General features: G+C 41.0%; 1 protein-coding gene across 1 annotated transcript in view; it reads left to right on the forward strand.

The window, feature by feature from the left end:
- clcn2c (chloride channel 2c) overlaps positions 1–12648 on the forward strand; it is a 194984-nt gene that overhangs the window by 124396 nt on the left and 57940 nt on the right. Inside the window, exon 16 of the mRNA XM_057838103.1 lies at positions 11029–11242. Coding sequence (XP_057694086.1) covers positions 11029–11242 — 214 coding nt within the window. The remainder of the gene's footprint in view (positions 1–11028; positions 11243–12648) is intronic.

Genomic DNA, 12648 nt, shown 5'->3' on the forward strand with positions numbered 1-12648 from the left:
CAGCTCTAGTATCTATGCCTTTTTACTCTCCTTTTATGGAGATATATTTGTGTCACATTTCTGAGCGATTCAGCCATTTTTAATTCGTCATCACAAAAGAACGAGGCCACCGATACACGTGGCGGGCTTTTTTACAAAAATAACTTCTACAGTTTGGCTTACCATCCACACACAGACGTACAATTTGGTCACTAGAACCGAGGACTTTTAAAAACTCCGACTAATGTAAAAATGTGCGTATTCTGCCTTAGATGCGGTGTCTTATGTACATTGTAAATAGGAAGTCTTGTATTTTGAGGACCGCGCAGTACAGATATAGTTTTTGGTGTTTTGATGTAGTCATGCCAATGAATAAATAAACGTCGACTCAGATGAGTTCAACAAACTAAATTCTGTGGTTTACAAGTTTTGAGAAACGCGAAATTTAACAGATTGAAAGCATTTTTTTTTCTCCAGTCAAAACGATAACATCAGCAATAGCGGCTAATGCTAACATGCTAACGACCGGTCAGCTCACGTGGCAAGGGCTAAACACACTACATGTTGACCTATTTTACTTTTTGCCGTGTTTACATTCGAAGACTAAACTTACGCAGAGAGGATTTGGAATTTTACAACATCACAAAAACATGGCGAATTTATTAAAAAACATAATGCACATATGTAAACACATCGTCAACCGCGCGCGATTGCGACCCGTTTTAATGGCTCACGAACACGATCGTTGAAACATTTTACGTTTTGTCATTTAGTGAGCTTGAATGCACACCAATAAATATACACAGTATATAAATGATACATTAACTACTATTTCTCTGTCAAAACGTTTGCCACATGGCACATTATTGAATGTAAACGCCACGTTTGAAACTACATAACAAGGCTCAAAAAAACAAACATTACGCTAATCTAATCAAATGAAAATTCTACTTACCCTGTCACCAAACAAATCTGTAGAAGCTTCAAATCTTGAAGAAAACCTGTCGAATAAAAAGCTTTTTTTTTTCCCAAAAAAGTGAATAAAACTTTCGAAATCTCACAGAGTTGTCGACAAGAGTCGTCACCGTGCAAGGTTAGAAAGGACCGCCCCCCACACGTCCAAACAGCTTTATATAAATGACGTAAAATCTTTAGCCAATCAGCTTGAGGAACGCCCACCGAGCTTCTAGGCGGACCTAAATGAAAACTGAAGACTACGATTTTGGGAGGTGTGGCCCCTCTCCATTTGAAGAGCCTTTCCCGCCGGATCAACGTAAATAATATTCAAAAGGACTGAATGGATATGGATGAGGCTACTTCATACCACAGGCCTTAATGCTCGAATCCGATTTTATCGTTTTTTTCCGACTCGAGTGAGGCATTAACTTGACCGTCTGAGCTGGACAAGTCGCATTGAAATGGACCATTTCAAATCCGATCTGGGTCACTGTCGTATGTGGTTTAAATCCTATCTGAGCCACATTTTGCCTGAATGTCGCGCGCGGTCTGAACGATTAAGTCTCCATAATCAGAATTCACGCGGCAATTACGTCTTTAAAGAGCGACAAAGACGACGCGCTATGGTAACAGTGCAGCTGTGCGTTAGCGCCTAGCTTGCCTTAAACATTGCTTTTGGGAAGGATCAAGCTTGACAAGTCATAAAAAAATTAAAAATGGGTTGAGGATAAAGCCTGAGTTATGCTCCCGCGTTGCGGTGACGGCGCAGCGACAACGGCGACCTTCGACATTTGATGGTTCTCCGGCAACTTACGCGTTGCTCTGTAATTCACCGCCAAGCCACTAGAGGGGTGTGGCGTTATGTTTGTACGGTTTTGGGGCATTCTTCTTGTTCACTTCCTCATGTCAAGTTAAAAGGAGAACGAATAAACAATGCAAGATGGAACGCTTGAATGTGTATCTTCATCTCATCAACATTGAATAAATGTCGATCACACGAATGTTGAGGCGCAGGCGACGCAGAAGGCGGTATCGAAGCGGTCTGTCCAACTTTTGATGCCGCAAAGAGAGTTCTAGCGTCAGGAAAAACCAGCTAGCTGTGGTGGCTAGCTTCAGACTGGCGCCGAGCACTGCATCCAGCGTTTTGTCCGAGGTCTGCAAAGCCCTCCAGCCCGATTTGTTTGCCGTGTTCTACAATCAGCCAGTGGGAAGCCATAGCACATTTCTGGCGTCTATGGAACTTTCCAAACTGCATTGGAAGCTTAATGTTAACGTTATCATAAAAGCACTGAGGCACTCTCAATCAGTGATGATGTATCGTGTGTGGTCTTTTGATGAAAATAAAACATCAAAACAATTCTTTTGACACCAAATCTGCTTTATTCTTCATATACTTGAAGTGTGACACTTAAATAAGTCACAGACTCATGGCAAATAAATCTACACAATAAATGATGATGTGCACTAAAAAATATAAAGTGATAAAAAGCTGGCAATTTTTGGCCGACTTGGGCCATGTCCACACGTAGCAGTTTTTTTTTTGTTTGTTTGTTGTTGTTGTTGTTGTTTTTAAACGTGGATTCTGCCCTAATACGTCAAAGAAAAACAATTGCGTCCACTCCTGCACGTTTGTGTAGAAAAAAAAACTTCCACAGCCAACCGCTTTCATTCATATTGAAGTACATTCAAAACAAAAAAATAATAGTCCAAAATACTCATTATTCAATAAAAAGCACAGCAAGAGTTTGTAAAAAAAATGGAAGCAATAAAACGCCTATTGATATACTCCCCGTGTGACGTGAGGACAAAATTTGCCGCAGCCAGTGACGTGAATCTTCGGTTATCAGTGCCCACATGATGGAGCCACAAACGCAAAATTCGCAAATCTTCACCACCTCCGTCGTTTTTAAGAACCCTGGTTTATATCTGCGTGCGCGTGTGGATGATAGAAATATATCTTCTTTTTGCCAAATACCCTGCTACGTGTGGACATGGCCTGGGTCACAGCTTCCATTTTTTTTTTTTTTTTTTTTAAATTCAATTGCTGGCTGACCTCCAGCCAAGTATTTTCAGCAATCTCCTCCCAGGAATTGCTTGTCATTTGGCAATCTTCATAAAGTTTTGACATTGTAGAAGTTGTCCTCCTTGCTCTTCGTTGATACTCTCATCACCTTGGTCCATTTTTGCGTGCAGAAACATAACCTAATTCCATAATCTTGTGACGGTACGAAAAAATGTAACGAAATGGCTCAATGGCGCGCCCTTGAATTGAGGCGAGTTTCGAGCAAGTTAGGTTCTCATGAAATTACGAGAAAAGGACAATCTGCCACAACCCTGACTTGCGTGCCGTCCAAGTTTGCGTGATGTCCGAGTTGCGCCAAACTGCGAGGGCCCGTTCAGTCCTGCTTGCAGGCCTAGTTATTATTATTATTATTATTCTTTTTTCAGGGCAAATGAAAATGGCCAATTTGGAGGCCTGAACATGCACGAAAAGTCACCAAAATTTGCACATACGTGCGGCTTTGCGTAAATTTCGATAATCTTGTGTCGTTTTGAAAAAATGTCAAAAAATGGCTCAGTGGCGCCCCCTTTACCCTTAAAATTTTCAAAAAGGCCTCTCCTCTCAGGTTTTCAACGTAGAGCAATGAAATTTGGGGAGTAGATACCTTATGCCTAACTGTTCAAAAAAGCCTCTTGCACCCATATTCCAAATCCAACAGGAAATCGGATATTTTGGATCAAATGTGAAATTTTTATCGGTTCACAGTTGGAGTTTACATTTGGAGGCCTGAACATGCACGAAAACTCACCAAAATTTGCACATACATGCAACTTTACGTAAATTTTGATAATCTACAAAAAAATTTAACAAAATGGCTCAGTGGCGCCCCCTTGAAATTTTCAAAAAGGCCTTTCCTATTAGGTTTTTTCAACGTAGAACGATGAAATTTGGCGAGTCGATACATTGTGCAAAACTGCTCCAAAAAGTCTCTTGCACCCATATTCCAAACCCAACAGGAAGCCGGAAATTTTGGCTCAAATGTCAAATTTTATCGATTTACATTTGAGACCTTGTCGCTGAAGAAAATAGTTGGATCGTCTTCAAAATTGGTCAGACTATTCAGGAGACATATGAGATCTTAAGTTTTGAAAATGGTGAGTTTTCACTCAAGGGTCTGACCTGGGCGTGGTCCCAAAGTCGGCCATTTTTGGGCAAAATACCAAATTCAGAAAATGATTAAAAACTCCGTGATACAACGTTCAATCTTTTTCATTTCTAGCATGTATATGAGATATCCCAGCCTGAACACGACTGCATTGAAATATTACCCATTAGGCCTGGCGCCCCCTAGTGGGAACAGGAAATGGCCTTCTTTACGAGACAGGCTCCTCCTCCAAGGGAAAAAAATCTATTGACCTCAAACCTGTTTCAGGGGAGCCTCAAGACATGTGTTCAGGTCCCTGATGAAAAATATTGAGGTTTCGTTGAAGCGGAGAGGTCCAAACTGGAAGTGAAAATGACCGTCAACAATTTGTCTCGCCAAAAATTTTGAACAGTCATAACTCGGCAGATATGCAACATATCTGCGCCAAACTTTCCGTGTTTGTTGAGAGTCATACCCTGAAGGTTCTTGTAGGGGTCATTTGCATCAACTCTACAGTGCCAACTAGTGGCGACAGAAAGAAGTTTTAAAAAAGGCCTTTCCTATTGGGTTTTTTCAACATAGAGCAAGGAAATTTGGGGAGTAGATACCTTATGCAAAACTGCTCCAAAAAGTCTCTTGCACCCATATTCCAAATCCAACAGGAAATCGGGTATTTTGGATCGAATGTGAAATTTTCATGGGTTCACAGTAAGAGTTTACATTTGGAGGCTTGAATATGCATAAAAACTCACCAAAATTTGCACATACATGCGGCTTTGGATAACGTTCGATAATCTTGCAACGTTACGAAACAATTTAACAAAATGGCTCAGTGGCGCCCCCTTGAAATTTTCAAAAAGGCCTCTCCATTTAGGTTTTTCTAACATAGAGTGATGAAATTTGGAGAGTCAAAACTTTGTGCAAAACTGCTCCAAAAAGTCTCTTGCACACACATTCCAAATCCTACAGGAAATCGGGTATTTTGGATTGAATGTGAACTTTTTATCGATTTACAGTGTGCACATTTTACACCTTGGCACCTAGGGAATTAGTTTGATCATTCTCAAAATTGGTGAGACTGTTCATGAGGCATATGAAATCTTAAGTTATAAAAATGGTGTGTTTTCATTCACGGGCCTGACCTGGGCGGGGCGCCAAATTCTTCCATTTTTTCGCCAAAACACCGAATTCGGAAAATGACTGATAACTCCCTCATACAACCTTCAATCTATTTTAAATCTGGCATGTGTGTGAGGTGTACCAGCCTGAGCAGGACTGGATTGAAAATTTACCATTTGTGCCTGGCGCCTCCTAGTGGGAACAGGAAATGCCCTTTTTTACGGGACACACTCCTCCTCTAAAGGGAAAAAATCAATCTACCTCAAACCTGCATAAGGGAAACCTTAAGACCTGTCTTCAGGTGCCTGATGAAAAATATTGAAGTTTCGTTGAAGCGGAGGGGTCCAAACAGGAAAGTGAAAATGACTGTCAACAATTTTTCTCTCCAAAAACTTTGAACAGTCATAACTCGGCAGATATACAAGATATCTGCGCCAAACTTCCCGTGCTTGTTGAGAGTCATACCCTGAAGGGCCTTGTAGGGGTCATTTGCATCAACCCTACAGCGCCAACTAGTGGCGATAGAAAGTCACTCGTTTTTCCAAAACATGTCCAGTTCTTTTCATGTTGGTCATTGTAGTTTCAAGACCTATTAAAATACTTTTTTACGGCCCATGTCCACGTGTCTCTGTCTGTTGCCGTGACGACCCTTTGTTCGCCATTTAAAGGAAATATTTTTTTTTCAGAGACTCAGGGAGCTTATAGAGCCACAATAGTTGGCACACTTGGTCGAATTGGCCCAGTTAGAAGATTAATTTGGTTTTGAATAAGGGCTTGGCTGCACAGCTCAGTAGTGGCTCCTTTTTTGTAGTACTCTCTCCAATAGGGGTTTTTATCTCTTGGGTGTGGGAATGTAAAGAGGCGACTTTCGAGCTTGTTAGGTTCTAATGAGATGATTAGAGAGGAGGATCTGCCACCACCCTGACCTGCACACAGTCCGAGTTGCGTGACGTCCGAGTTGCGCTAGATTGCGAGGGCCCGTTCAGTCCTGCTTGCAGGCCTAGTTTTTTATTATTATTTATATGTTTTGTCGCTCTACAACTAATTACTCAGGACATGACAGTGCTAAACCGCTATTAATTCCACTGAGGAGCTTTTGGTGCATGCTAAATTTGAAGATCCTCCATCGGGGGTGGGGGAATTGAGAGAATACAGCCTGCTTTAATTCAATAATGTCAGAGAACAACAAAAGCTCAGTCTCTAAAATGCCATTTATTTTTTACTTGCCTTTGTACCCATTCTCACGTCAAACCTATGCTTTTATTTTTCTGCTAAGCCTATGCCATTATGAAAATTTTACTTTTTTGCAATGTCATTGATTTCGGCATTGTTCCTGTCACTCTTTATTTGTTTTGTGCAATGGTGTGGTTATATTTAATAGTGGCATGTGTTGACTGTGACTGTGGAATGCAGTATTTAGAGTTAATGTACAGTAGTTATTTCTACTGCTGTATATAAGGTGGTAGTTGTCATTAATAAGTTAACTGATGGAAGGGACACCTTCTTTATACAACATGTGCCCTGTTATCATTACCCTGCATGTAACCAGTTAGGAATAAGATCATACTAACTGGGGCAAATGGACATTGCAAACCAGTTCTATTTAGAATGCACGTCGCCTCGCATTTAATGTTTGTGGCTTATTGCACACTAGTAAAATAGCTAAATAGCTTAGACTTGCCTGCCAAATGTTTTGAGCAACTGTGTCAAGCATTTTTTTAATAAACCAAAGTACATGACCGGATTGACTCAATGGATCTTGCCTCCATTTAAAGGAGTAGGGTACAGCCATTTTCCTAGAATAAAGGAACACAATAAAGTGCCTTCCTCAAGAGTGTGGCCTGGCCTTTCTACTTTTTAATTTGATGGCTTTACGAATGATAAGCGTCTTATTACAGTTACTGATCATACATTCCAAATATGTCTACCTGAGGATGTGTGATTATTCATGACCCAATTGTGACAAAATTTGAGAAATGTCTACTGACCATTGTTTTCCGCTCCCAACGATCAAATGAAAAAGGCCCCAAACTGTTACTGTGCGCTTGGAAGAGGACCCCAAGGCAGACAGAGACAATAACTGTGCTGGTATTTAACGTTTAGTTAAGCGTGCGCGAGGATCGCAGCAGCGCACTTGCATGCCGGATAGTACAGCGGGGCAAATAAGTATTTAGTCAACGACTAATTGTGCAAGTTCTCCCACATGAAAATATTAGAGAGGCCTGTAATTGTCAACATGGGTAAACCTCAACCATGAGAAACAGAGTGTGGAAAAAAAAAAAAACAGAAAATCGCTTTGTTTGATTTTTAAAGAATTTATTTGCAAATCATGGTGGAAAATAAGTATTTGGTCAATACCGAAAGTACATCGCAATACTTTGTTATGTACCCTTTGTTGGCAATAACGGAGGCCAAACGTTTTCTGTAACTCTTCACAGGGTTTTCACACACTGTTGCTGGTATTTTGGCCCATTCCTCCATGCAGATCTCCTCTAGAGCAGTGATGTTTTGGGGCTGTCATTGGGCAACACGGACTTTCAACTCCCTCCACAGATTTTCTATGGGGTTGAGATCTGGAGACTGGCTAGGCCACTCCAGGACCGTGAAATGCTTCTTACGAAGCCACTCCTTTGTTGCCCTGGCTGTGTGTTTGGGATCATTGTCATGCTGAAAGACCCAGCCACGTCTCATCTTCAATGCCCTTGCTGATGGAAGGAGATTTTCACTCAAAATCTCTCGATATATGGCCCCATTCATTTTTTTATTTACACAGATCAGTCGCCCTGGTCCCTTTGCAGAAAAACAGCCCCAAAGCATGGTTTTTCCACCCCCATGCTTCACAGTGGGTATGGTGCTCTTTGAATGCAATTCAGTATTCTTTCTCCTCCAAACAGGAGAACCTGTGTTTCTACCAAAAAGTTCGATTCTGGTTTCACCTGACCATAACACATTCTCCCAGTCCACTTCTGGATCATCCAAATGCTCTCTAGCGAACAGCAGACCTGCCTGGACGTGTACTTTCTTCAGCAGGGAGACACGTCTGGCAGTGCAGGATTTGAGTCCCTGGCGGCACATTGTGTTACTGTTAGTAGCCTTTGTTACTGTGGTCCCAGCTCTCTGTAGGTCATTCACTAGGTCCCACCGTGATTTTTGCTCACCGTTCTTGTTATCATTTTGAAGCCATGGGGTGAGATCTTGCATGGAGCCATAGATCGAGGGAGATTATCAGTGGTCTTGTATGTCTTCCATTTTCTAATAATTGCTCCCACAGTTGATTTCTTTACACCAAGCGTTTTACCTATTGCAGATTCGGTCTTCCCAGCCTGGTGCAGGTCTACAATTTTGTCTCTAGTGTCCTTCGACAGCTCTTTGGTCTTGGCCATAGTGGAGTTTGGAGTGTGACTGACTGATGTTGTGGACAGGTGTCTTTTATACCGATAATGAGTTAAAACAGGTGCCATTAATACAGGTAACGAGTGGAGCCTCATTAGACCTCATTAGAAGACGTTAGACCTCTTTGACAGCCAGAAATCTTGCTTGTTTGTAGGTGACCAAATACTTATTTTCCACTCTAATTTGGAAATAAATTCTTTAAAAATCAAACAATGTGATTTTCTTTTTTTTTTTTTCCCACATTCTGTCTCTCATGGTTGAGGTTTACCCATGTTGACAATTACAGGCCTCTCTAATCTTTTCAAGTAGGAGAACTTGCACAATTGGTGGTTGACTAAATACTTATTTGCCCCACTGTATCTGGCAGGAGTTGACGGGCGGTCAATCAGGTGACAGTACAGCTCAGGAATCAGGCACAGGGAATCCTGGGACAGAACAAGAGGTCTGATTAGCCGGGTAAGATACAATGCGTGAAATATCTGAATGCTGGACGTAACTGAAGGGGATGCCGAAAGTGTTGGTCTGGCGACGAGTGGCAACGACGAGCAGGCTTATGAAGGCAGCTGATTGTGATGGCTCGCAGCTGTTGCCATTCCCCCGTCTGGCCTCCAGCCTCCAATCAAGGAGCCCTAACACAATCGAATTCAATGAAATGCTATTTGTTTGCAGAAAAAATATATTTAAAAATTTAGATTAACACTGTAAAAGAAAGTTTGAACTATGGTATAACTGTAACTAATTATGCATAATCAACACTTTATTATGACAACCCTACAACAGAATGGTCATCTTGTGCAGCTAGGTGTGATCCTTCAATACAGTTTATTCATGGCATGTGTAAACAAGTCTGTGTAAATGTCCCTTATAAATGTTGTGACATGAGCAACACAGCAATTTCAAATTTATGGACAATAATCCTTGTATTCACTCGACTCAAATAAAACCTCTTCGTCATATTGTTCTGTAGTTAAGAAAATTTGTATTCAGTCTTCGAGCTCAACTATAAATCATCATTTGAAGCCAGGTGAGGTTTTCACCAATAACATCTATGACCAGTTTCAACCCGATTTCCACCCCCTTCATGGCACTGAAACAACACTACTTAAAATCTCTGAAGACCTCCTCGTAGCTTCCGACTCTGGTTTATTCTCCATCCTTGTTCTCCTTGACCTACTTCCCTCCATTGGCATCCCCCACACAGCCCATACTTGGTTCACCTCTTACCTCTCTGACCACAAATAATTTGTTAAATTTGTCCCTCGCAAATCCAAATCGCTCCCTGTCTCCACTGGCGTGCCCATGGGCACTGTCCTGATGCTGCTCCTCTTCATCATTTACATTGTCCTCCTCTCCATCGTCCATAAATACAACATCCACTTTCAATGCTACGCAGATGATACCCAGCTCTACATCTCCTCAAAACCAAACTCCTCCCTTCTACCCTTCTTTCTCTCCCTCTGCCTACAAGACATTAACTCATGGTTCTCCTCTAACGTCCTACTACTCAATAGCGCCAAATCAGAAGTCCTTCTTGTTCACTAATGACAATAACTTCTCTATTTCAGATCAACAACATACCAATCTCTCCTTCCACTTAGGTTAAAATAACTTCTGTATTTCCATCAACAACATGCCAATCTCTCCTTCCACCTAGGGTAAAAGTGTGGGTGTTATGCATGACAGCACTCTCTCCTTCTGTTTCCATATTAACGACATCACCCGATCAGTCTACTTCCACCTTTGTAATATCTCTCGTCTCCTTCCTTCTCTCTCTCCCACACCGCCGCCACACTTGTTTGCAGTCTAGTCACCTCCCGGATTGACCATTGTAACTCACTGCTCTTCCATCTCCCAAATAAATCCCTCCAGAAACTGCAGCTCCTCCAAAACTTAGCAGCACGCTTTATCACTCGAACCCCTACCACAGACCACAAAATCACCATCCTCCATCAACTCCACTGGCTCCCAATTAAAGAATTTACTACAAGATTCTCATCATCACCTTCAAAGCACTTCACGGCCTATCCCCATCCTATATATGTAATCTCTGTGTTAACACTCCCTGCCGCTCGCTTTATTCTTCTTCTACCATCATTCTTTCTGTCCCTAGTGCCTGTCTCACCACCTTCAGTTCGAGTGCGTTTAGTCACTTTGCCCCCCCCCCCCAGCTCTGGAACTCCATACACCCCAAGTAAAATAAATAACGTTGAAAATTTTAAGTACCTCCATTATCAAGTGAAGAGTGAATATGTAAAATGATTTATCATTTCTAATAGAGTATTTACATGTTGGGTTCTTGGCAAGTGTCGTTTGAGCCAAGCATGGATGTCACCATTCATACCACCAATACTTGAGGGTCTTTTCTGTAAAGTATTTTATATCAACTTCTATTTATTGTTTATGCTCAGGTCACTGTCCGGTTGTCCACTCACAGGTGCAGCAGCATTGTCTGGAGCGGTCACCCATACAGTTTCCACTGCAGTGATTGTGTTCGAGCTGACAGGGCAGATCTCTCACATCCTGCCTGTGATGATAGCAGTGATCCTCGCCAACGCAGTGGCACAATCTCTGCAGCCCTCCCTCTACGACTCCATCATCCGGATCAAGAAGCTGCCCTATCTCCCAGAGCTGGGATGGGGACACCACGAGTAAGTAGAGTGACCATTGTTGGAGGAACATTAAAAGGCATGTTAGAGTTGCATTTTCTTCTATTGTATTAGTCTTCAAAATGTTGTTTTGGAAGCAACATCAACTATAAAGGTCTTAAAATTGCATGGCTTGACAGGGTTAGGTGAAATACAAATTGTTCTCATTGTTTTATTATTTTCGTATATCAGTGGCAAAACAATGGAGAGCTGGAGTATTCTCTGATGCTCTCTTAAAGATTAAATATTAATTAAAGGACAAAAAGATTGGGAAGATGTCCAAAGGTAATATAAATGTAAAATCCCCGTCACCAAAAATAGTGTGCAGACAAAACATTGATGTGTTAATCAGATGTGTATCAAACTCACACTTTCTGTGTAAGACAGAATAATGCACAATAACATAACTGGCTATGTAAACTGCATGCAGCAAATATTCGCATGTTTTAAACATCGGAAAAATCGCATTTGCGTGCATGTGTGAGCCTACACGCCAAAAGCATTCAGCAGTGATTTTACCATATTTTATGCAGAAATAATACTTCCCGTACTCAAAAGACCAAGATTTGCTGCAAATGGAACATGATCTTAAAACAAATTAATGTTCTTTTCAAAGTGAGTAGCCCTATTACCATATTTTTTTTACATGACCTGTTTAGATAAGAGTTAATCCAGGGTAATAATCTGGATTTTAAAAAATAATAATAATTAAAAAAAAAGATTTTTAGCATATTCCGGTTTACATGGCCATGCGTACTTTTACTGCCAATAACATGATTATGAAAGGTTTACTGGCTACATGCAAACAGCCACAGTCGTATGCTTGGACTCAGATCAGATTTTCAAAACCGATCAATGAATAAACAACAGACATTTCAACAAAGATGAAAAAAGGGACTTTAGTCAAACTCAGAGATCAATCTCTTGCAAAAAGATGTTTGCAGTGGTCTAGACCTGGTTATTTCAAGCAGACAGCCCACATTAACAAAAACCAACAATAAAGAACAATTATTGAATGTGACTCATACATAAGGGAAATATTTCATGAACTTCCTGCAATTATTTATAGCCTCTATTATTGAAGACAGCAAAAACCTGTCATCCTGCTTCTAAATGTGAAACATGGCTACACAAAGCCAATGGCAATTTTCCCTCTGGAAACTGCAATTATTTTAAGATTGTGGTTTCGACCAATAAATTTGTGGATGTCTGTAATAATAAGGTTCACACACTCAGCAGTGCACAAATTGAGCTGCATATTGATTGGAATATCCTTGTATTTTTTTGTTTGTTTTATTAAGGAAGTTTAAAAAATCGTGTAAGGGAGCATTGGTGTGCTATTTGAGCGAGTAAAAAGAACATTCCTAAGGCAAGACTTTATAAAGATGGAAAGCATTGGAGCGACTCAA

This window comes from Corythoichthys intestinalis, chromosome 6, assembly GCF_030265065.1.
Source record: "Corythoichthys intestinalis isolate RoL2023-P3 chromosome 6, ASM3026506v1, whole genome shotgun sequence".
In the NCBI taxonomy this organism is placed as follows: domain Eukaryota; kingdom Metazoa; phylum Chordata; class Actinopteri; order Syngnathiformes; family Syngnathidae; genus Corythoichthys; species Corythoichthys intestinalis.